General features: G+C 40.8%; 1 protein-coding gene across 3 annotated transcripts in view; it reads left to right on the top strand.

Moving 5' to 3' along the window:
- Positions 1 to 26,836, top strand: part of Syt14 (synaptotagmin 14) — a 203,117-nt gene that overhangs the window by 15,523 nt on the left and 160,758 nt on the right. For all 3 annotated transcript variants that reach the window (XM_041635406.1, XM_041635407.1, XM_041635408.1), the window contains exon 2: positions 2,451 to 2,498. In XM_041635406.1, coding sequence (XP_041491340.1) covers positions 2,451 to 2,498 — 48 coding nt within the window. The remainder of the gene's footprint in view (positions 1 to 2,450; positions 2,499 to 26,836) is intronic.

The following is a 26,836-nucleotide window of genomic DNA, read 5'->3' as shown; positions in this document are numbered from 1 at the left end:
TGGCAAGCGTGCTCCCAGCCGCCCCTTTCTGCTTTCCTGGTCTCTGCGGGAACGGTGGTTCTGTAAGTCTATTTCGCCATTAAAGCTATATATATATTTACAATCTGTCTGCATTCGTTTACGCCGTTACATTTTGGTGCCCAACGTGGCACCAAATGAGGGCCAAGCAGTTTCTTTTTATTTAACCAATGACCTTCCTCCATCATCATAGGTATAGTTGATAAGGTTAAACATACAGAGAATACTACAAAATTTTATTGAGCTTACATTAGAGTAGTGGCATTATGTTTTTGAGAGAAAGAAATACATATTTATAAGAGTAATCTGTATATTTATGAGCTATGATGTGTTTTTATATGTACAAAATTGTAGAATATTAAATCAAGACATGTCTGCCACTTTTCCTACTTACTCTTTGTGGTGAGAACATTTAAAACCTTCTGTCTCGTCAGTTTTTAAGACTATAATAAATTGTCATAAAACCATCATACCATTCAGTAAGTCACTGAAACACATTCCTCCAATGGGGTTTAATTTGTCTTCTGTGTCTGGCTTTTTTCTCTCAGATTAGTGTTTTTACCGCTTGTCCCTATTGTTGCAAATATCCAAGTAGTTTTTGTAGAGACTATAACATTCCATCGTGTGTGCATCCCACGAAGGTATACCCAGCGGTTCTGGGTGTGTAGCCAGGAGAAAGGTGTGCATATGTGTATTAAAGAGACATACTTTAAATGGCCTATAGAAAAATTAATATAAACTCAAACTTGAGCCAGTCCAAATGTTTATAAACTAAAGTTTATGTATATCTATATACAGTCTTGTGCATATATTTATGTATATTTAAACACAGAAGAATTTTATACAGCAATGAAAATGAATGAATCACAAGTAACATTGGGCTGATTTAACAAATGTATTGTTAATACATTTATATGTATTATAATGAGAGTTAAAAATGTCTACTATTTTATAAGCTTCCTGTTAGAAATCAGGAGAGTATTCTTTGTGTAAATTTGGGGGCAGGTTTTGTGAAGATGAGTTGACCTCGGAGTTGGTGGCTACCTGCTGTGTCTGCTGTGGTTTGCTGTGACTGGAGACACGTTCTATGATAACTGAGTGCGTGGGGCTTTATACATGTGTGCGCTCTCCTGTATTTATACATGTGTGCGCTCTCCTGTATTTATACATGTATGTGCCCTCCTGTATTTATACATGTGTGTGCCCTCCTGTATTTATACATGTGCGCTCTCCTGTGTTTATACATGTGTGTGCTCTCCTGTATTTATACATGTGTGCGCTCTCCTGTATTTATACATGTGTGCGCTCTCCTGTATTTATACATGTGTGTGCTCTCCTGTATTTATACATGTGTGCGCTCTCCTGTATTTATACATGTGTGCTCTCCTGTATTTATACATGTGTGCTCTCCTGTATTTATACATGTGTGTGCTCTCCTGTATTTATACATGTGTGTGCTCTCCTGTATTTATACATGTGTGCTCTCCTGTATTTATACATGTGTGCGCTCTCCTGTATTTATACATGTGTGCTCTCCTGTATTTATACATGTGTGCTCTCCTGTATTTATACATGTGTGTGCTCTCCTGTATTTATACATGTGTGCGCTCTCCTGTATTTATACATGTGTGCTGTCCTGTATTTATACATGTGTGTGCTCTCCTGTATTTATACATGTGTGCGCTCTCCTGTATTTATACATGTGTGTGCTCTCCTGTATTTATACATGTGTGTGCTCTCCTGTATTTATACATGTGTGCGCTCTCCTGTATTTATACATGTGTGCTCTCTTGTATTTATACATGTGTGCGCTCTCCTGTATTTTTACATGTGTGCTCTCCTGTATTTGTGTTTTCCTGACCACCACGTTGGAAAATGAGATTGGGGGGAAATGTTTTCCAAAGACATAACAGTTTTTTTGCGGGGGGGGGGGATGGGGCTATATTGTTATTATGTTTTTATACTGTTATCTATTGTTTGTCTTCTTACAAATTTATAAGAGTGGGTAGCTACACTTCTCTTTATCCCTTATGTGGTAATATCGCTGGTGCATCTACAGGGTTGACAGTTAAAGTAACGGCCCATGTATGCCAGGGCTCTGATACAAAGTGGGTCTTTCCTTGCTGTGCTTCTTTCCAGGTGATAGGAAGGGGATAGGAGATAGTGATGCAGTCTCTCCTTTCCAGAAGGTTTCCAGCTGGAATAACCTACCAAATGAGGAAGTGTCATCTTTCCACAAATAAAGCCTTCATTTCTGGATTTTTCAGAAAAATTCAGGCTGTAATATTTAGTTTCATTAACCTTCAAGAAAATAATTAGGGAGCTTTTTCCTAAGATCATTTTTAGGTACCTATTTGGCGTGGTTCTTTGTAACAGTAAAATTTAGGACATTGTCTGCATTTTTGTTGCTAATAAACTTTTTTTTTTAATAGGTGGAGAGAGAACTTGTGGAGTACATGAACTCATCTGTATTAGAAAAGGTAGGCCAATGCTCTGCATGGATGTCTAAGTACTAAGTGAACACTTTCTAGGATATAGTACATTTTAGTATGATAATCTGGCTACATAAGGCATGAATTTAAGAGATATCAGTACTCACCGCATTATGGATTTGAGCACACCCAGAGTCCATGTTGATTATTACGTGAGTACTAAGGGTCACGTAAAGTCTGGTTTATTTTCTTTTATTTCTTTATTTTTTTCTGTCCCCTTCCAGAATCTGGGTACTGGGTGAATATGGGCCTCTAGTTGGCTTCTGATCTGTTACTGTACCCTATTAGAGTAATGTGAATGGTTGGTTGAAATTCAAATTGGGAACATATACAAAGCCCAGACAACCACGTGGCACCAACAACTGCCTCTGCTTCCTTTAGAAGGAGCCACTTGGCAGCTAGGTAGCTCAGCAAGCCAGCCAAGGAAAGGTAATTCAGGTATTTAGGTGGAAGGCAAGGAACATGGTGTTCTCTAGGTTTTAAGGAATTTGGCTCTGGGCACTGTGAAAAGAAATGACCTGGAGAAAGGTCAAGAGGGAGGGAAAAACCTTCATTCCCTGACCGTTCCTGCTGGGGTCTCAGCAAAGAACATGTCTTTCTTTTCTCTCTGCAACTGAGCTGGCACTCCTGAGTTTGGCCAGAAGCCCAAAGCCCACCCTGACCTTTCACCTTGAAGAGGTTAGAGCAGTGTCTGTGAGATACGGTATAGCTGACACGCCAGCGAAATGTCAGCTATTTTCAGTCTTGACAGCTCTGGAAAATCCTTAGCTACTCTGGAATTGGAAAAAAAATTTTTTTAAGCCTTCTTGGGTGAATCCATGTGATTATCACTATGTGGTTATGCTAATTAATTTATGGGTTAGTTATGCTAATTAATTTATGCCTGTAGTGCTGTCATTTAAAGACAATCTACTTTCTTCGTTAACATGTAGGTTATTGTATCTTTCCTCTGGTACTAGAAAGGGAGAAATTGAAGTCAGTTTTCTGGATTTGTGCATCTTAAAAAAAATAGTGAGGATCAAATTTATATATTTTTATGTAAATTATCTTGTGATATATTTTATTTATTTTGTGCTTCAAATTATTTTAATTCTATTGAGAGTTTTAGTAATTTTATAGTGATTATTATCTTGTCCCAGTAAACTTATTGAAATTGTTTTACTTGAGGGTCAGCAAACGTTGCTATACAGATCATTCGGAATCATAGTCAAAAGCCTGAGAAACAATTCAGTTGGAATCAAAAGCAACTTCAGCAGTGCTCAGGTGAAGATAGCTGGCAGGAAACTGAGTGGGGACAGTGGGGAGAGGTGGTCAGGACAGCTGGTGATCTTAATAGACCACGTAACCTGGCTGAATGTTCCTCCTCTTAGCTAGGGTTGTTGCTCACATTACTTTGTATTTAACCAGCCTTTCTACTTTTCCTTGTGCCATGGAATCTTCATTCTGTGATTATTTATGTACTTTTGAGATTGGATCTTAGGTGGCTCAGGGTAGCCTTGAATTCACTGTGTAACAGAGAAAGATTTTTGAGCTCCTGATCTTGTACACCCACTGGCCAAGTGTTAGGATTACAGGTGTGTGCTGGTGCCGTGCCTGATTTCACACATTGCTGATGTTGAGCCCAGGGCTCCACATGTGCTAAGCAAGTGCTCTACTATTGAGCTTCTTTAGCCCAGTTAACAGTAAAAAATTATCCACACTGTAATCACTTTATGAAAAAAATGTTTAGATCTTTATTTCCTCAGCATTTAATGGTATTCTATTCTGATGTTTCATAAATGTTTAAGCATTTAAGACTGAAGGCTAGTACTTCCTCATTTTAAGCTAGACTACATAGACCAGAGCATATGAAGGTTATACAAACTAAAATCATAGTAATTAGTGCCAGTTATTCTGATAAGATGACACCAAATCAGCCCTCCCTTTGTTTTCTTGAGGTAGCTGTTCATATATCCCATGCTGGCTTTCAACTTACTGGGTGTCTGAGGCCGGCATTAAATTTCTGAAACTTCTGCCTCCACCTCACAGTGCTGGGATGTCAAGAAGGTGCCCCCATGCTATGCTCAGTGGTGAATTTCTCTTTCTTTGTGCATTCTGTCTCCTGCTGGATGCTCTCTGTCTGCAGCACAGACTGTATGAGAGTATAGCGCTTGACTAACTTCACCGTCTTCCCTTCTGTGGTTTCTATCTAGTTGTGCTATTTTGAATGTTCCTTGGAGAAAGTCAACATGGATGGCCTTTAAGTTCTTGCTCATTTTCTAACTTCTGGATATTTTTATTTGATGTCAATAGAATAGCAGACTGACTCATCTAAAAGACTGTCTTAATTCTTAAGTGAGCCTTCACCTTCTAGTGAAGCCCTTCTCATCTCAGCTCTGAGTAGCACTCGCTGCTTGCTTAGGTCCTAACTTAGGAATCTTCCCGTATTCCAGTCAGTCTCTCATCTCCCACTTGTGCTGTGTTGTTGTCAGTGTACTCTAGTGCATTTTTAGCCCATCCCCCCATCCTGTTGTCGTCATTGTAGTCTTGAATATTTCCTTTTGCTTAGCCCACTAGAGTAGTTTTCTTTTTCTTATTTACATGCTTACCTTGTTGTGGTAAGCATCAGTGATTTTTAAAAATGTAAATTATACTATATCACTTTGATGGTTGGAATTGTTCTGTGGATTTCCAGTGTACCTGGAATAAAATCAAAGTGTTTCACTCAATTCACAAAGCAGCAACTTTGAGTTCAGAATGTCAACTACATATCATCAGCTCAGAGGTATAAACCATTTCTATACAAGTGTGTATGAGAACTTACTACTGGAGAGCTGTGGGTAGGAAGACTCAGAAGAGGAATATTGCTTTTAAGATTAAAAGCTTATGATTATATACCTGCTAGAAATTGCAAACTTACCTTCCTTGTATATATTTGTCTTAGTTATTTATTGTTATGGTGATAAATTATGCTTGGCAAAAGCAGCTTCAGGGAAACGCGCTTATTTTGGTTCACAGTTCCATGTGCAGTCTGTCATGGCTAGGCAGTCACTGTGGCAGGAGCTTGAGACAGCTGGTCACGTTGTATGTGCAGTCAGAAAATAGGAGAGGAATGATGTCTCAGCCAGCTTGCTCCTTTCTATGCAACTCAAGACCCAAGCTTAAGGAATGGTGGTACCCACTATTAGTGTGGGTCTTCCTACATCTGATAACCTAGTCAAGATAATCTTCCATAGATCTGTCCAGAGACTGAACTAAATAAACCTGGGGTCCATTCCTGTTGTGTAGGAGCCCTACTTGCTTACTTTCTCTTAAATTCCCACTTTTCAACCTATAATAAAGTATTTTCAACCTCAAAATAGATTAAAAAATTATCCTAATAGGTGTGTGTATGTGTGTGTGTGTGTGTGTAGTCTTACATCCTTGCTGATTCCATATCCTGTCAAGTTGACAGTGAACAATAATCATATTGTTCACAATATGCTTTTCTGTTCCTACCAGAAACGTATGAACTCCTTGCTCTATCAGCAGTGTCTTTTGTAGATTTTTGTTGTTATTGCTGCTGTTGATCTGATGGTAGAAAAGTGTAGTTCGGTGTCATTTCACTCTTCTTAGTAGAAGGCCTGTGTCTGAGCTGTCTGCAGAGTGCACCAATGATCTGAAGAGTGCCAGAAGAACCTGTTGCTTCAGGAAGGTCTACCTCTGCTCCATAGCTTCTCACCCTGCAATATGTGCTAAATTGGGTCCATTTAATCTTTGAACTTAATTTCAAATGAATTATATTGTTGTCATCTAAACATACCACCATTGTATATCAGATTATTTTGATTCCATTATGGGAAACAAGAATTATGGACCTGAAGCATGAGCCTCAGAACAAAAGGTGTTTTGTAGACAAGGATGGGAGAGTGGTGAAAGCGGACACAGGACAATCTAGGACAGTGTCCAGAGTAGGCAGATTTGAGGTGTGCCAAGGGCAAGCTATTTATAGAACACTGTTTCTGTTTTATGGTGCAACTGAGAGCGGCTGTGTGAGGCGCTGCTGTGTGTGGAGCTGCTGTGCGGTGCTGTCTAGTGCTGTGTGGTGCTGCTGTGTGGTGCTGTGCGGTGCTGTGTGGTGCTGTGCAGCGCTGTGTGGTGCTGTGCAGTGCTGTGTGGTGCTGTGCAATGCTGTGTGGTGCTGTGCAGTGCTGTGTGGTGCTGCTGTGTGCTGCTGTGTGGTGCTGTGCGGTGCTGTGCGGTGCTGTGTGCTGCTGTGTGGTGCTGTGCGGTGCTGTGTGGTGCTGCTGTGGTGCTGTGTGCTGCTGTGTGGTGCTGCTGTGCTGTGTGGTGCTGTGCGGTGCTGTGTGGTGCTGTGCAGTGCTGTGTGGTGCTGTGCAGTGCTGTGTGGTGCTGTGCAGTGCTGTGTGGTGCTGTGCGGTGCTGTGCGGTGCTGTGTGGTGCTGTGCAGTGCTGTGTGGTGCTGTGTGGTGCTGTGTGGTGCTGTGTGGTGCTGTGCAGTGCTGTGTGGTGCTGTGTGGTGCTGTGCTGTGCAGTGCTGTGCGGTGCTGCTGTGCGGTGCTGTGCAGTGCTGTGCAGTGCTGTGTGGTGCTGTGTGGCCTCTGCTGTGTAGCACTCTCCTTTCTCCTAAGTGTAAACTCTAGCCCCACCCTATTCTTCTGAGGTGGAATAAACAAAGGAGGCTGAGATGAAAGAGAAAGGCTGTTTAGTAATATAGTCTGCTGTATGTGCAGAATGTGAACCTTTCCACCACCCCCGTGTGTGTATGAACATGTGTGTGCAGGCGTATTTGGAGGACAGAGGTCCTCATTAGATAGCTTCTTGTGTTGCTCTCTGCTTTATTTTTTGAGAAACATCTCTTACTGAACATGGATCTTGCTGATTTGTCTAAGCAAGCTGGACAGCAAGCCCTGGGGATATTGCCTGTCTCTACTTCCATAGCACTAGAATTACAGGCATTTCCTACCAATTCCAGTTTTCATGTGGGCACTGGGGATCTGAATGCATGTCCTCATGCCTGCCATGGTATGACCTTTACTATCTTAACTATCTCCCTAACTCCCCCTCCTTTTTTTCTTTTAAATTTGTCTTGTATATCCACTTTATTGTATCTTCTTCACCCTGATAACCATTTACTCTTTGGTGAAAGAGAGTAGAATTAGATTCCAGTGCCCCATGAAAGGCAGCAGTGGTAGACAGACACTTTCAGAAGCCTGCTCTTTCTGTGTGTGTGTGTGTGTGTGTGTGTGTGTGTGTGTGTTTAGTTATTTCCTTCTGTAGGGGATGGAAAGCAAAAGTGTCTTGAAGGCCTGAAGGTTATGAAGTAGAGGATGGGTTTCTTGGGTTACTTGTCTTGTATGTGTTGATATATATTTAATACTTTAGCATTTATCTATTTGTGGGCACTCTTCTAACTGCTGGGAATTTTGTGGTTAATAAATGAGAAATGTTCTGGTCTCCTGTAGCTTATAATGCTTGGACTAACAGGATGTAGACAAGAAACAAATCAAATAATTCTAAAATATCTGTAATTGCTGTAAAAACAGTAGAATACAATGATGTGTGTGTGTATGTGTGTGTGTGACTGTCAGGAGAGGAGTAGGAAAAGAGAGAGAGTCCTACTGATTTCAGAAAGAACAGTTTAGTCAGGTAAGATCTTTCTGAGAAGGTAGAATTAAAATTTTTATTTTAGATTTTTGAATTTTATTTTGCAATATAAATGTTTTGCCTGTGTGTATGTGTGTATGTATGTATACCATGTGCATGTCTGGTGCTCACGATGTCAGAAGAAGGCATCAGTTCCTCTGGAAATGGAGTTAGAGGTAGCTGCGAGTCACCACATGAATGCTGGCAACCACACCCAGGTTCTCTGCAAGAGCAACAAATGCTCTTACTCCTTGAGCCATTTCTCTAGCCCATAAGATACTATTTAAGATGAGGGAAGAGGTCTGCCTGGTGAGGAAGAAACACAAGGATAGGGGAAGTCAGTTACTAAGCTGGAAAGCACAGACGCCCTGAGGCGAGAACAAGGCTGTGGCTCTTTAAGGCTCTAAGTAGTGAGTGTGCATGGGAAGGTTCATGGAATAAAGTGGGGGAGGCCTGGGGTGTCTAGATTGTATAAAACTTGCGACCTGTTTCACTGCACAGAATGAGATGCAAATGGGGAATTAGGCAGGAGGTGAAGTGATGCTCTTAATAGTTGTTTGTTTAATTGTGTGTGTGTTCATACACGTGTGTGTGCATGTGCAGACACACACCTGAATCAGGTGCCTGTGGAGACCAGAGGCGTTGATCTGGAGTTATGAGAGGTTATGGGTGGCCCCCACATGGATCCTCTACAAGAGCAGTGTCTGCTCATAACCACCGAGCCATCTCTCCAGTACCATAATTTACTCTCATACATGGCCAATAGGGGATGAGAGTTGATGTTGGAAGATCATTAGGAAGCTCTTGCTGATTTCAGGCAAGAAATGATGAGGCTTGGATTCCTTTGGTGTCAGTGCCGGTGCAGAGAAGTGCTTAGTTCAGGGTGGCTTTTAAAGGTAGAGCTCACAAAACTTGAACTTGGATTCATGTTGAAATGTGCAAGAAATGACTGCGGCCTGTGCTGCTTTGGGAGCACTCTTGATGGAGATACTGCTGACTGCATGGGGTGGGCTGAGGGAAGCAGAAGTGGGCTCGTGGGGGTGCAAGAAGTCACTTGTTCCATTTTGGACATGTTGAGTTCTAGGTGCTCAATAAACATTGATTGATGATGTTAGGAAGGCATTTGGATATCAAAATCTGGAAATTAGGATAGCAAATGGGAAATTGGGGGATATGGTATTGAGAGCCAAGGTACCAGTTGAGGTCATCCTGAAATTGAGGTATATAGAAAGACAAAGGCTATTGATTTATACATGATTGCTCATTTATCTAAAAATGAAAATACATTAGTGTGTAGCTCATTTCTGAAGACAAGTTGATTGCTTTAGTGAACTTATTTTAAAAAGACAATTAATGATTGTTGTATTAGGGATAATTATTTGATTTTTCAATGACTTAACCAAAATAATATTTTCTTTTCTTTTTTTTAAACTTTTGTTAATTCTTTATGGATTTCATATCATGCATTCTGATCCCATTTGTCTTCCAGTCTCCTAGAATCTGCCCTCTGCCCTTGCAACCTCCCCACCCCCGCAGTCAAAACTAAATTTAAAAGAAAAACTAAAACCAAAACCAAAACAACAAAAGACGAAGAATTTTGTGGAAGCTGTAGTGTGGTCTGTTGAGACAGTTTTTACCCTTTAGTCCGTTCATCTTTACTTACAAGTGTTCTTTACCAGGAACCAAGGCCTCTGGTTTCTGCTACATCACCAATAATGAGCTCTCACTGGGGCTCCTCTTGGATATACTGTTGTTGTCCTGGGCCGTGGAGAGCCTGCTGTTTTGGATCTGTAGATTCATCCCCTTTGTTATGATTTTGCACTGGAAAGGGACCTTGGTGGCCGGTGGGTCCAAGCCACAGTGGTGAGAGCTCACTGCTATTCCCTGTGCTAGAGACCTTGGCAGGTGAGACATAAATATGCCATGCGGGCAAAGCTTAAGTGATTGAAATATAAAGGGAATGGGGGAGGGAAGAGAGAAAAGGAGAAGGAGAGAGAGAGAGAGAGAGAGAGAGAGGAGAGAGAGAAGAGATGGGGGGAGGAAGAACAGAAAGAAGAAGGAGGAATTTTCCTTTTTAAAGAGACAGGATACTGCCTGCCCTGCACACAGGTGTGACACACTGTCAGGTCCTCAAGGGGTGTGGCCAGCTTTGTTTGGATGCTAACATTCCTTTCTTCTTTATTTATTAAAAAAAAGGTGAGGAGTTAGGTGTGGCAGAGAAGTGAGGGCACAGAGTTCTTGAGACTACTTCCTGCCTCTGGGGCATCAACCGTCTTTGGGGGACCTGAGAAAGCTGGGATGCTGGCCATGTCCTAGGGTTTCACTTAACTGTCCAGGCTCTGTGGAACTGTCTAGCCCCTCTTGAATCTAACAAGATGTTGGCAGAGCAGAGGGCAAGGTTAAGTTTAGGAAGATCTTTTTCTTTAGATCCTGGTAATTGGGGGGGGGGGGTTGAAGACCAGTGTAAAGGAGGGAGGCTTACGGTATTTAGGTCCTGGTAATTGGAGGGGGTGCATCTAACCTGTTTGTGGTGAATCCAAGTTGACCTCCTGAAACTTACAAGAATTCTTTGAGTTTGTGAAAACATAAGTTTTAGACAGATTAACATTCCCACGGTTTATAGTCTGCATTGAAATTGACATTGTAGAAACTGCATGCCAGAAAAAACCTGTGACAGATGTTTTTTGCACAATGAAAAGTATCTTTGAGGTCTATAGCTAGGAAACCAACAACAGGAATTTGAAATCTTGAGCTTGTGGCTATGATGATAGTGATATAGTATGGTGTTTAGTACTCTGTCAGCGTTGGATGAATAGCTTATTAGAACTTTATTGATTAATGTTAAGACTATGGACCCTTGGAGTCCTAATATAACAGTAGCATACTGACAGAGAACAATCTGGAACATGTTTTATTCTTTTAAACATCTCAAATCACTTTCTCTTTTCAGCACTAAAGCCTTTTTGTTTATCCTCAGACCTTTATAACTTGCATTTACACACCTTTAACAACAGCCTGACAGTTAGCTGAAAAATTCCTTTTATTAGTTGTGTTCATAGTTATCCATGACTCGTGTATATCATTTGATGAGTTATAAGTTCTGTGAATATGTATGAATATGTACTTGTGCATATTCTAACACACATACATTTTGGAAAGTGCTTTTTATGTAGTATCATTTTTGCCTTGTAGTTGTCTCTTTATTCAAGAGTATCCCATCACCTTGCATTCTGTTTCTTTGATGTTTATTAGTTTAGATATTTTATGAACTCCAAATTAAAATAATAGACCTCAAGTAGGTGACTATTGGTTAATAGGTGTTGATACTTTTGAGTATTACTCTAGTTTTTGGGCACAGGACTCCTGCTCTATTAGTTTCTTCTGTATACCAAATCCATCTTTATGTAGTTCATAGTTTGCCTGGTATATATGCATATTAGCAACATATATTTCAGTGTGAATGGGAGTCCTTTAGAACCTGTAGAAAACAGAAGATCTTTGTAGTGGCTAGAGGATAGACGATATGGTGGTCTGAATAAGAATGCCCCCATAGGCTCGTATATTTGAATGATTAGTCATCAGGGAGTGACACTATTTGAGAAGGATTAGTAGGTGTGGCCTTGTTGGAGGAAATGTGTCACTGGGGGTGGGCTTTGAAGTTCCAAAAACACATGCCTAGTTCGGTCTGTCTCTGCTTGCTACCTGTGGGTCAGGATGTAGCTCTCAGCTTCAGCTCCAGCATCTGCCTGCGTGCCCCATGCTCCCTACCACGATGATAATAGGCTAAACCTCTGAAACTGTAAGCAGACCTCTAACTAAATGCTTTCTTTTTTAAGAGTTGCTGTGGTAATGATGTCTCTTCACTGCAACAGAACAGTGACTAAGAGAGATATCAGTGAAGAACTTTGGAAAAATACTTTTTTAACCCTAGAAATAAGAATGGGGATTGAGCTAGGTGTGGTGCATGCCTTTACTTCCAGCTCTTGGGAGACTGAGACAGGTAGATCTCCAAGTTCAAGACTAGCCTGTTTGACAGAGCTAGTTCCGGGACAACCAGCACCACACAAAGAAACCTCGTCTTGAAACATGCTCCCCCCTTCCACCCCGCAATGGGGATTGAGAGTTTAGCTCTGTACTAGAGCGCTTGTCTAGCATGAGTGAGATTGTGTCTTTGATTGTGAGTACCACAAAAATAAATGAATAAAAAAATGGAGCACAGAGTGTGACTGAATGAAAATCCAGCACTGCTAAATATTTTTAAAAAATTGTTTCTGCTTGCTGGGTGTCATGACCCATGCCTGTAATTTCTTCACTTGGGAGGAAGATTTCTGCAAATTTAAGGGCAGCCTGAGTGATCCTGTGATACCCTGTCAAACACAAAAGAAAGCAAGTCTAAAGACTTAGTATTCTTCTGTTGCCGTGATAAAAACATGATGTTTAAAGAAGAGAGAGTTTATTTTATCTTATGGTTCCAGAGGGATAAGAGTCCAGAATGGTGGAGTGGAGCCATGGCAGCCAATAGCAGGTATGGTGGCAGGAACAGGAAGCTGAGCGCTCACATACTTTACTGCCATCATACAGGAGAGCAAACTGGGTACAGGACAAGGCCTCCTCCCAGTGACATACAACCCTTTAGCAACCAAGGTTCAAATGTCTAAGAATATGGGAACATTCTCATTCAAACCACTGGCTTAACTAAGTCTATAAATTTATTATTGACTGTAGTTTTTCTTCATTAGAGAGAAGTCATTTGTTTAAGTCACGGACTATAAACTTTTGGCCATACTTGGAAATGATGATATAGATAAGCTTTCTAATCAGTTCTGTTTGGACCAAGATTGTATGGAATGTAGACTGATCACCTGGGCTTTTTTTTTTTATTGGTGTTGTTGTGTTACAGGGATGGAGCAAGCTTGTGTACCAGGCAAACACTGCATTAGTTTGCAGCACCATCCGTTGTGATTCTCTCCATGTTATTCTTAACTTCTCTAGGTGCTCTTTTCAACAATTTTTTCCCCAATTTTGTTGAAATAGTATTTCTCTGTGTAACACTGACTGGCCTAGAACTCACTATGTAAACCACACTGGCCTCAAATTTATAGCAGTCCTGCCTTAGTCTCAAAAATGCTGGGAATCAAAACATGAGCCACCATCTTTGGCTTACTCTGAAGTCTAAGTGATATTTCCAATTTCTTTTAAATATGAACATAAATAACTAAAAATCTCATAAGTTAACACTTTATTATGTGTATGTCTGTCTACCTGAGAGCAACCACTGATAATAGATTGAGCATGGGAGTGGAAGGGTTACAAGTTGTGTGCTGGTTTAGATACTGCATCTGTTCAGACCTTTTTACCTCTTATGCTTCTAAACAGATGTACGGGGATAAGCAGCTCTACGCAATAAGTAGGCACAGAAGTGAAGAGAGTTTAGAGACAGCAGCTGGAATGCTTGTCCTTGTTAGAGTTCCAGAAGAGACTCACCCAAGTGCTGCTTGACCAGGCTTATGGCCACAAAAGGCATTTCTGTACATTGTCCTTTTTTACAATAAGCTGATGACTACTGCTTTATAAATAGTGTCTTAGGGTTTTCTATTGTTGTCAAGAGATACCATGATCATGGCAACTTTTCTAAGGAAAACATTTAATTGGGGTGGCTCGCTTACAGTTTCAGAGGTTCAGTCCATTATCATCATGGCAGGGAATATGGCAGCATGCAGGCAGATGTGCTGGCTGATCTTGACTTGCAGGCAGTAGGAAGTCAGCTCATTCAATGAGCAGGGTACGCCAAGCATATGAAACCTCAAAGCCTGTCCCCACAGTGACACACTTCCTCCAACAAGGCCAGCCCACTCCAACAAAGCCACACCTCCTAATAGTGACACTCCCTTTGGATTCCATTTTCTTTCAAACCACCACAAATAGGAATCCAGTTTTCAGGTTTTAACATCTCTATTTTGTGAAACTGAGGTTTTCATCTTTTATCATCTCTACCTCAGAGTCTCTTCTCAGCTAAGTAGACAGATACTGTCTTTCTTCTGCCCCTTAGGTGGATCCTGTATCCTTTCTTCTTTTGGCACTATTCTTAGTGGTCTCTTTTTTGGGGGGGGTTAGGAGAGTAAATGAAAATATATGAATTGTCATAGCCAGTTTGAAAATTATACATTAATACTATTTTTCAAAGCATTTATTATTATTTGTGTGTGTGAGAGAGAGTATGAGAGAGAGAGAGAGAGAGAGAGAGAGAGAGAGAGAGAGAGAGAGTTTGTGTGTGAGCCATAGCACATGTGTGGAGGTCAGAGGACAGCATTTGATAGTTGGTTTTCTCTTGCCACCATGGGACAATGATCTTGTACACTGGAAAGAGGTTTAATAAAATACTGTTTGGCCAGTAGCCAAGCAGGAAGTATAGGCAGGGCGACCAGAACAGGAGAATTCTGGGAAGAAAGACTCAGTCTACAGTCATCACCCAGTCAGAGAGGAAGCAAGATAAAAATGCCTCACTGATAAAAGATACCAAGCCATGTGGCTGACACAGACAAGAATTATGGGTTAGTGTAGGATGTAAGAGTTAATAAGAAGCCTGAGCTAATGGGCCAACCAGTTTATAATTAATGTAGACCTCTGTGTGTTTCTTTGGGGCTGAATGGCTGTGGGATTGGGCAGGACAGAAGCCTCTGTCAACTGGTTCTGGGAATTTAACTCAGTTTGCCAGGCTTGTGTGCAAGTGCTTTTATCTGCTGAGTCCCATTGCTAGCCCTGTGCAGCTATATTATAATTTTGTGCTTAGTGATTGAGCTTGCTTGACTTTTGCTATAGTTCCAGGTATCCAGAGAAAAGAGTAAGAAACAGCCTTTCCTTTCTATTTTTTACTAGGAAGCAAATGATGGGAATTAGAATTTGGGGTATATGTATTAAGTTGCCAAGTTGGGCAACTGAATAAGCCAGTGCTGGAATCAACCAGTTTTCAAAGGCAAAAGCTTTAGCTAGTTCACAGTTGAGGAGGTTCAAAGTCCAGGGACAGCCTGGCCCATTGGCCTCTGGCTAGAGAGGACTTTGCTGGGTGTGAGTAGAAAGAAAGGACAGACAGATGGCCCCACAGTCGTATGTAAGGGCATGCTCCTTCTCCCCAGTGATGTAAGGACCTCCTCAAGTCTCAGAATTCAGGTTCTAATACTTTCCAGTAGGGTTGTTCTAGGTATCAAGTCTTTAAGACATAGGCCTTTGGCAGATATTTAGCATCCAAACCATAGTACTATTAATGCCATAAATACAAATTTCACAAGACTTCTGTGAGGACCAAATAAAATAAAGTAGCCAGTAAGATGTATATTTCTTTCTTTATTGCAAGCCTCTGTAAAATCAGAGAAAGTTGCACCTTACAATATTCAATGGCACAGAATAAATGAGAGAGGAACAGTGGGGTAGCAAGGAGAGACTGGACTGATGCAAGACTTAAAGCCCAGCAGGGTAAACATCAACTTCTTTAGCACCATATCTGGCATCTAAAGTACACAGTGGCAGTGGAATTATCTGACCTCCAACGTACTTGGAATCCTTAGCATCAATGGCCCTTCCAATTGTGGCCCACCTGGCCTCTCTCTTGGGCCACCTGTACTTAGTGCCTGCAGCTTTTCTCAGCAGATGCCCCACATTTCTAGCACCCCAGCATCCTGGCTCTATTGCGACTTAGGCTTCGCCTTCACAGCTTCATCGCTGTGTCAGCCACACTTTGCATGTCTGCTCCTGCAGCACACTGCCTGGGCTCACAGACGTTTCCCTGATTCTTGGTGCCTCAGATGACCCCTTCTTCTTGCATCTGCACAGCTCTCAGAGTAGACTGTGCTGAGTTCTGCTGCTGACTTGAAATGTGCCAGGACCCTCTCAGACCATGGCTACAGCGCTTTCTTAGAGTTTGTGCAGCTTAACCTTAGAAAGTTTCTTTGAATGGCTTTTTTTTATGAAGGGAACCTCTTAGCTTTCTCAGGCAACTCTTTTTGGAATGAAAGTTTTTTCAAATGACTACATTTTATGCCTTTGGAGTGTTGTCTGAGGCTTTCTGTCTTGCCTGGTTCCTGCAGTCATTAAGTCCCAATGAAATCACACAGAGGTCTACATTAGTTATAAACTAATTGGCCCATCAGCTCAGGCTTCTTATTAACTCTTATAACTTATATTAGCCCATTGTTTTTGTCTATGTTAGCCCCGTGGCTCAGTATCTTATTCAGCAAGGCAGTCACATTTTTCTTCTGTGGCTGGGTCACGACTGCAGAGGAATGGGCTTCCTTCTTCCCAGAATTCTCCTGTTCTCATTGACTCACCTCTACTTCCTGTCTGGTTGTCTCACCTATACTTCCTGCCTGGCTACTGGCCAATCAGTATTTATTTAAAATATAATTGGCAGAATACAGACCATTGTCCCACACCATTGAAGCCTTTAGGGAGTAACTGGGGGCTTTCCCTTGGGTGGCACCTTTTTGTTTTTGTTCTAGAACTAAGTGCTTGGTTTCTCTAATGATGATAATCTCTTAGTAACCATCACCTCTTTGCATTATTTGCCTTGTTCACAACTCTAAAAACTTTCTAGTTCTTTTGCTCACCAAAGTGCATATTTTTTTCAAATTGCTTCTGCTCTCTTTTTTTGCTCTGTGTAGCTTTGACAATAAATCTAGCTAAGAGCAGCCAAAGTTAACCATGCTTCAGCCTGAATACTGTGCTGTCTTGAAATTTCCTCCATCAAATAAACTAATTCATTATTTTAAAGTCTTATATTAAGTCTTATTCACAATTTCAGAACATAGGCAAAATACAGCCACATTCTTTGTGGGAATGTGACATGAATGGCCTCTAGTCCAATTCCCCACAGATTTTTTGGTCCCCATTTGAAATTCCCTGAATATAGTTTTTGCTGTCCCCATAACTATTAATCCAGATTCAACAGAATCACCCACTAAACTCTGTAACAGCACCCTAAAGCTGGTCTAGCCTGTGTTCCAAAGGCATACAAACTATATGGCTAGGGTTAATCACAGTGACAACCCCACTTTGGTACCAGTTTTCTGTACTAATAACTTTTCTCATTGCTGTAAACAAAAACAAAACAAACCTTACAGTTTGAGAGAGGAAACATTTATTTTAGCTCATGGTTCCAGGGGCTTTCTTTTTCATGTTGGAGAAGGCAAAGCAGACACACTTGGTCTGTGGTGGTGGGAACACTGAGCAGCAGCTTCTTCATACAGCCATAGAGTAGTGAGTGGGTGGGGATGCTGGGGCCATAGAGTAGTGAGTGGGTGGGGATGCTGGGGCCATAGAGTAGTGAGTGGGTGGAGATGCTGGGGCCATAGAGTAGTGAGTGGGTGGAGATGCTGGGGCCATAGAGTAGTGAGTGGGTGGAGATGCTGGGGCCATAGAGTAGTGAGTGGGTGGAGATGCTGGGGCCATAGAGTAGTGAGTGGGTGGGGATGCTGGGGCCATAGAGTAGTAACTGGGTGGGGATGCTGGGGCCATAGAGTAGTAACTGGGTGGAGATGCTGGGATGATAGAGTAGTGATTGGGGGAGATGCTGGGGCCATAGAGTAGTGAGTGGGAGAGATGCTGGGGCCATAGAGTAGTGAGTGGGTGGAGATGCTGGGGCCATAAAGTAGTGACTGGGTGGGGATGCTGGGGCCATAGAGTAGTGAGTGGGTGGAGATGCGGGGTCTGAGACAGAAGTAAAAGTAACTTTCAAAGGCCTCCCCTGTACAGTCTCACTGCTTTGAACCAAGCTCACTTTCCCAAAGTTCCACAACTTTTATGTGCATTCCTGAAGGCATAAGTCATAAACAATGCCACACCAGTTTGGAATTATGATTAATAGGGTGGTATTTATTTAAAGGGGAAAAAACTTACAGATCACCCTCAGCCCTCTGCGCAACCAGGAAGGGAGTCTAGTCGCCAGCGGAGCAGGAAGTGAAGAGAGAGAGGAGAGGGAAGTGGCAGCTTTTTTTAAAGGGAGAGAGACCACACCCCAATGGGCTGGTATCTCAGCGGCTATAGGCTGGAGGAGTGGGAGGACCTCCCGTAACACCTCCCCCTTTTGTTTAAATAAGAGAGTTCTAAACCTACTATGAAATTATATACAATAAGTACAAATATTCTATTCTAACTAGCTTAGGTCTTGTATAATAAATAACTTGGCCAAGTCATGAGAGAAAGTAACTACATTTATATAGTCTTCAACCCCATCGAAGATCTGAGAAGGGAAATAATGTTACCTGGGTAATTAGGAAGTTCAGTAAAACAACTTCCAAAACATGTAACAAATCACAGAGACAACTAGCTACCTAGGCAATCACCCAAAGTCACATTAGCAGCGTTGAAGCAACCAACTTTGGCTAAGGCCTAACATAACTGACATACCATTTTCAAAGGCAAGCAACTTTTCAAAACTATCTTACCCTGTCTTGGCAGGATATGACAGCCCAGTTTTATCCATTGATGCACGCTCTGTATCTTTGTCAGTGGTTGAGGTATGGGCATTTCTTTTCCTCAAGGCCAGTTCTGCCAAAAAGAAGGCTCCAGGTGGAGTGTCTTTGGTGCTCAACATTCTCTCGGGAATAGAGTGGTGTTGCCAGGAGCAATTGTGTCTCACTACCGCAAAACTCTGAGTTAGATTAAAGGCCATTTTCTACAGCTCTTTGAAGAAGTTGAAGATTATCTATCTATACTGAGTATAATCTCTATATATCTAAAGAACCTGATTAGTCTAATTATAAATGACAAACTTAGATGACTATTAGTCTATATGATTCTCAATATCTATCTAACTTAAAGACTAAGACAATAAACGACTGTGAAACAAATGAGGACAATGACCTCCAAATATAAACAATGTACAAATATACATTGCAGTAGGTAAATATATATCAATACACAAACATTATATAAGTATCTTAATCAGAGGTAGAAATGTACACTGCAATATGGTAAATATATACAATATATATATCAATACAATATATGTCAATACATAAAATGTTTTAAACAGAGGTAGAAACATGCATGCATACAATAGTCAATATAATTTAACTTTGTATCAATATACAAGAATCTATACCAATATATTTGTCTAAAAACAGTAACTCACAATTACAAATCTATTATCCCATCATCCCTCTTTTTCTTTTTTTTCAAAATGATCCCTGAGCTTATAAAATTCCTCCCCCAACCCTCAATCGTATACTAATTATAATCAACCCCTAAATGATGTCCCTAAACCCAAGGGCAAACTTTACTGGGAGAGGGGACATCGTCCTCTAGAATTACTTCCAGCTGTCATGGGGGCGACGTTCTTTCTGGGGGATCCTGTGAAAGTAAAATGATGGTTAAATTTCAAGATCAATGTCTTTTAAAATTGCAAATAGTCTCTGAGTATTTTGTGCAGGTCTGGCCAAAATGTTGTATAAGATGTGCACCATTTCAGCTAACCAAGTTGGAACTGTCTTGTGCAGCTGGTACCCAAAGCAGGTCTTGTAGTAGCGCTATCAGTATCATGACGTCATATCAACCAGGTGGAGTTGTTGTTATGGGGCCCCATCTGCTTCCTGAAAACTTCAAATGTCACTTAAGGAAAAACTCATTGTTCATTTTGAAAAACTTAAACATTAATCATATAGACATATATAGACATTTATATATATATTCAATGAAAGACATGATAGATATATTCAATGAAAAGTATGATAGATATGAAGAAAAGCAAAGATGTTTTCTAAACTCATATTTCTTTCTGTCCCACATCATGGCTCTTGACATGAGACAGAAACTCCAGAAACTCTGGGTTTTTCTCTTACTAACAGGCTTGGAATTGGAGAGGGACTGAGCCAGAGTCCAACTTCAAAACCAGCTTTATAAATTTAGAAATATGGTTTAATATTACTTACACAACCCATTCAGTTTTCTTGATATTTCCTATTGGGCAGGTATTTTTTCATCTGTCAGTATCCAAACATCCAGGGTCCCTTGAATTTCTCAAAGATGAGTGTTTTCCTGTGAAGATAAGAACAGAACCCTGCCCCCATTCTATATGTTTTTCTTACCACCTGTATGAATATCACCATTGTGGATGAGTTGTCATTTCTCCTTTCCAAGAGGTTTCTCCTCTTCAAATCGAAACTTTATTAATTTTGATGGTATCCACAATTTTTCTTCTCCTGTGGAAACAAGAGCAAAACCCCTTCCCCAACGTAGCACATCTCCTGGCTTCCACTGAGAGGTCAGCACATCTTTGAAATAAATCGGTTGATTTAGTTCAGCAGACTTTTCCATTATCCAATGTCTTTCTGCTGCTGTCGTTCCTTTCTCATTAGCGTTAAGAAAATTTAAGGTTAATAAAGCATTTTGTAATCTATTTCTGGGGGTATTTTCGGTCCCTTTCTGTTTGTTCAGCATATCCTTTATAGTACGATTTGATCTTTCTATAACTGCCTGACCTGTAGGATTATTTGGTATACCTGTAATGTGTTTTATATTATAATAATCAAAAAAGCGTTTCATTTTCTTAGATACATATGCTGGACCATTATCTGTCTTTATTTGCGCAGGTATACCCATGATGGCCATAACTTCCAATAAATGTGTGATTACTGAATCAGCCTTTTCTGAGCTCAGGGCAGTAGCCCATTGAAAACCTGAATACGTGTCTATGGTGTGGTGTACATATTTTAATTTACCAAATTCCATAAAGTGGAACACATCCATCTGCCAGATTTCATTTCTTTTAGTGCCCTTTGGGTTACTCCCTGCAGGCAACGGTGTTTGATTATAGAAAGAACAAGTAGGATATCTCTTTATAATGTCCTTAGCTTGTTGCCAAGTAATGGAAAATTCTTTCTTTAAGTCTTTACTATTGACATGATGCTTCTTATGAAATTCTGAGGCCTGCAACACACTTCCAATCAATAATTGATCAATCTCAGCGTTGCCTTGGGCTAGAGGACCAGGCAGACCTGTATGGGACCGAATGTGTGTTATGTACATCTGACAAAGCCTGTTCCTGATTATGTCTTGTACCTGGATAAACAATGAAGTCAACTCTGTGTCATCTGGTATAAATTCAGCGGTTTCAATATGCAAGATAACTCTTTCTGCATATTGTGAATCTGTAACTATATTAAGAGGTTCTTTAAAATCCCTTAGCACCATAAGAATGGCATATAATTCTGCCTTCTGGACAGAATTATAAGGGCTTTGTTCCACCTTACTCAGTTCATCTGACTTGTAACCTGCTTTCCCTGATTTATTTGCATCAGTATAGAACGTACGGGCTCCAGTTATTGGAGCATCACGTACAATTCTAGGAAGAATCCAAGAAGTTCTTTTTATGAGGTTAAGTCTACCACTTTTGGGATAGTTGCTATTAATTTCTCCCATAAAATTAGCACAAGCTCTTTGCCATGGTTCATTGTGTTCCCATAACTTTTTTATTTCTTCAGTAGTAAAAGGCACTATAATTTCTGCTGGGTCTATACCTGCTAGTTGACGAAGTCTCAGCTTACCTTTTATAATTAATTCAGAGACTTTTTCCACATAAGTTTTTAATTTTTTACTTGGTTTATTAGGTATAAATATCCACTCTAAAATAATATCTTCCCTCTGCATTAGAATCCCTGTAGGAGTAATTCTGGAAGGCAATACGACTAGGATGCAGCTAAGATTTGGGTTCACCCTATCCACATGTGCCTCCTATAATTTTTCCTCAATCATTGTCAGTTCCTTTTCTGCTTCAGCTGTCAGTTTTCTTGGACTATTCAAATCTTTATCACCATCTAAGGTTTTGTTTAAATGAACTATTAGATCAGGTGTTATCCCAACAGCTGGTCGTAGACTGGAAATGTCTCCTAACAATCTTTGGAAGTCATTAAGAGTCTTTAACCGGTCTCTCCTAATTTGTGCCTTTTGCGTTTTAATTTTCTCTAACCCTAGTCTGTAACCTAGGTAATTAATAGAATTTCCTCTTTGAATCTTTTCAGGGGCAATTTGTAATCCCCACCTAGGCAAGACTTTCTTTACTTCTTCAAACATCCTTTCTAAAGTATCTTTATTTGCATCAGATAACAAGATGTCATCCATGTAATGATAAATGATGGACTTGGGGAATTGTTTACGAATTATTTCCAATGGCTTACTTACAAAATATTGGCACAGTGTAGGACTATTGAGCATACCCTGTGGGAGGACAGTCCATTGATATCTCCTATTAGGCTGAGAATTATTATAAGTAGGCACTGTGAAGGCAAATTTTTCTCTATCCTTTTCTTGTAATGGTATAGTGAAAAATCAATCTTTCAAATCAATAACTATAAGAGGCCATCCTTTTGGTAACAGAGAAGGCAAAGGAATTCCAGATTGTAGTGGGCCCATAGGTTGAATTACTTTGTTGACAGCTCTTAGATCTGTCACCATTCTCCATTTACCAGATTTCTTTTTTACAACAAACACAGGAGAATTCCAAGGGCTGGTTGATTCTTCAATATGGTGAGCATCTAGTTGCTCTTGCACCAGCTGTTCCAATGCCTGTAGTTTATCTTCAGCTAGAGGCCACTGTTTGATCCACATTGACTTCTCAGTTAGCCATTTTAAAGGTAGGGCTGTTGGTACCTCTAAAGGTTTGGTATTTGCTGTATGTTCTTGTACAGCCTGAATGGCTGGTGACCTTTTCCCATAATACCTCATCATATCATTCCCAGAATTATGAGTTCCTGGAACTACAGGAATGTTAATCTGGGTATTCCATTGCTGTAGCAGGTCACGACCCCATAAATTTATGGCAATATTGGCTATATATGGCCTTAGTCTTCCTATTTGCCCTTTGGGCCCTATGCATTCAACCCATCTTGTGCTTTGTTTTACACGAGATAGGGTTCCAATTCCCAGGAACTGAACATCTACCTCTTGAAGAGGCCAATTCGGATGCCAAGATTCTGGGGTAATGATACTTACATCCGCACCTGTGTCTAATAAGCCTTCAATAAAAGTGCCATTTATACAGACTCTTAGCTTTGGTCTTTGATCATTAATAGAAGTCTGCCAAAATATACGTTTACTCTGTCCTACTGGGTTTTTTGACTCATCCTCCACACGTATTTCATCATTTAGACCAGTATTACTTTTTACAGCAGAAATTGGAGCTTTTAATTTTCTTGGTGAGGCATGTTCTCCACTGTGACTGGGAATGACTGGGCCACTGTTGGCTTGGGGGCCTGCGAGAGGCCCCTCAAGGAGTTTCCCAATGGTATCGGGTTGCCTTGTTTGTCTGTTGTTGATCTGCATTCATTGGACCAATGTCGGCCTTTACCGCATCTCCTACATATACCTGAAGGCCTAGGTCTCCTATTTTTGTCATTCCCAGAGGAGATAATACTCCTAGAAATTCTATGCCTTCAATCCCTTTTCAGATGTCCTAATTTACCACAATTAATACACCTGGCAGTTTGATGTCTCCTCATTGCTGTGGAAATCGCTTCTCCCACCCCAGATTCATCGTTATAGCTAAACGTCTCAACATTCATCGTATGCTGAATCCATTCATCCATAGGTGCTGATCTAGACTTTAAAGGCCCAATTATCTTTTTGCATTCTATGTTTGCATTCTCGAAAGCTAGAGATTCAAGAAGTATTCGTCTAACTTCTGGGTCTGTTACCCATATATCCAGAGCCTTAATTAATCTTTGCAAAAAGTCAATAAAGGGTTCTCTCGGTCCCTGCCTAATTCTGGTATATGATTCAACCCTTTTTGCTGGATCTTGTATCCTATTCCAAACATTTAAAGCTGCTTGGTGACATAGACACAGTACTTCATCATCATAAAGAGCTTGGACCTGTGGATCAGCATATTCTCCTGCACCAAGAATTTGATCTTGGGAAACCTCAACACCTTTTGCTCTTCCTTGCTGTTCCATATGTTTGGATTCTTCTCTGAAATAAATTCTAAACATCAAGGAAGGTCCATTATCTAAAACTGCAGACACTAACTGATGGAAATCATGGGGGGTAGCTCTAGCAGTAGAAGCCCAAGTCCTTATCATTTCCTTTACGTATGCAGAGTGCAAGCCAAAATTAACAATAGCTTGCTTGATTTCTTTTAGATCATTCATTGCTATTGGCGTCCATCTAGCTTCTCTGACTCCCTTTGAGCCTTTAGAAGTTGACGCTTTGTCAGAATTAAGTATACGGTATGCCGCTAATACCTTGGGTAAGCCAGTTCTAATAGCTGGTGTTGGCATTGTATCCTGTCCTTGTGCCTTATTACTCTGTTCACCATCTCCAATCATTTCTTCAATCATTTCAAGTCTTTTTATTATTATCTTTATTTTTGTCTCTTTTGAATCCTGAATCCCCTGACCTGCATGAGTTTCTAGTAAAGATTGTATGGTTCTTAGGAGTGCCATGATCTTCCTAAATGATAGAATATGCAAAAGAATACTGAAACCTAGTAACCAGTAAATTAAGTTATCCCCATAGTCATATAAACCTTGCATGATATAACCCATTGTATTGGCAACCAGAACAGTAAAATTCGCGTTGGATTCGAAAACTGCCATATTACCTATTATCCAGCAGGTGGCGCTGTTGCCAAGTCGCGACGAAAACAGGGTCCTGTTTCAGAGTCCGCCTAGTATTTGTTAAAAACTGGAAAACGTAAGTTGCTCAACAAAGTAAATGTAATTAAATCAATTCCAGAGACGGAACCAGAAACCCAGAATCCAGGGGTAGAGAAGAGCAACCTGGAAGCCGCTTATGCCTCCACGTGACGGAGTCACCCTGAGGGGTTGCAGCTTTCAGCAACCGCGTGCTCTGGTTCGCACCACTTAAGAACTGTGCTTGCAAGGGAGATTTGAAAACGACTCAGAAAAGAGCAAACCACACGGCAGAGACTACGCGGGCCTGTGGAGTTTAAATCCACGTGGGGAGGCCAAGGCCGCCAACAGCGGCTGAGGAAGGGAGGGCTCCCGCCAAGCTGAACTCGCGGCTGGCAGCCGAGCGGGGAAAGGAGAGGTTCTAAAACCAAACGTTGGGTGCCAACTGAAGGCGTAAGTCATAAACAATGCCGCACCAGTTTGGAATTATGATTAATAGGGTGGTATTTATTTAAAGGGGAAAAAACTTACAGATCACCGTCAGCCCTCTGTGCAACCAGGAAGGGAGTCTAGTCGCCGGTGGAGCAGGAAGTGAAGAGAGAGAGGAGAGGGAAGTGGCTGCTTTTTTAAAGGGAGAGAGACCACACCCCAATGGGCTGGTATCTCAGCGGCTATAGGCTGGAGGAGTGGGAGGACCTCCCGTAACACATTCCGATGCATCGTTCTTAGTGTTAGCATTCTTCAGGGGGAAGAAAGGGACTTACAGACTACACCAGTTCCTATTATTCACCAATCATGCGAGAGCAACAAGTTTGAATGTATGAAAACTAAGTTGGTAACATGAGCCTTCTACCTTCAATAATTCATTTAAGTGGTGGTGTATGTTTATAGGAAGACTCTTACGGATCTCTGAACAAATGTCGTCATCCAGTAAGAGAAAATTAATCTTTGAATACTGGCAAAGAAATCACCCTCTATGTTCACTTTATATGCAATCCAGTGAAAACCTTCCACCTAAGATTAACATTTAATGTAAAATACTGTAGTCTTTCTTTACAATTTCCATTATTATCAGAAAATGTTAAATGGTAAATTCTAGAAGTAAACAATTAACAAATATATTTATAAGAAAATTACAAATTGTGTACCAGTAAGGGTAGTGATATGAAATCTCATGCCTTCCCACTCAGCCCTATGTAGACATGACTGTTGGTTTGACAAATGCTACAATAAACCATTAAAAAACTTTTGACCTTTTTTTTTTTTTTTTAAACTGTGATCTTCCATGTTAAAGCTAGAATCTCCACTCAGAGGGCCCATGTCGGTAAATTAGCCTGATCCAGTTTTATGTTCCTTCACCATTATCCCACACTCTTTTTGGTTTCTTAAGACAGGGTTTCTCTGTGTAGCTTTGGAACTTGTCTTGGAGCTCACTCTGTAGACCAGGCTGGCCTCAGACTCACAGAGATCCATCTGCCTCTGCCTCCCGAGTGCTGGGATTAAAGGTGTGCGCCACCACCACCTGTTCCATCCCATACTCTTAAAATCCATTTCAATACATATTCCCCAGACTTCTGCTTGAATGAACTAACAAATTCATTAACCTTTTTAGTAGTGTAGCACATGTCTTCACTTTGTCTTCAGTATGGTTGTAGGTCTAGAGGAAACTATTGTTGGGTCCTGAGAAACATCAATATTTTCTTGCCTGTCATTTCCTTCAGTTCACGCCTGGTTTAGAAGAAAATTAAGTGTTAATTTCCTCAGTCAAAGGTGAAAAGGATAATATTTCAGGGGACAGAGATGTGAGTACATTTTCTGCTGAAGGTGGCCTTCCTTAGGTGAGATAAATAAAACCTTGGGAATCTGAGTGTTCAATGTTCTGAGCTTCTATAGAATCTTCCCACACATCTCCATTGCAAGTTTCAAGATCCCATTCCTTACCAATTAATGCCCTTACTTTTAACCACCAACACCCTCTGAGGCAGGGACTTGAATTTTCTCTGTAATTCAACTAACCTAATAATGAGGGCTTCAGTTTGATTTCCCACATCTTGAGCCCTGTGGCTGCTGGAGAGAAGATTCTCT

This window comes from Microtus oregoni, unplaced genomic scaffold (genome assembly GCF_018167655.1).
Source record: "Microtus oregoni isolate MIOR12 unplaced genomic scaffold, Mior012 000047F_ref0000412, whole genome shotgun sequence".
Lineage (NCBI taxonomy): Eukaryota > Metazoa > Chordata > Mammalia > Rodentia > Cricetidae > Microtus > Microtus oregoni.
This window is presented reverse-complemented; position numbering and strand designations above follow the sequence as displayed.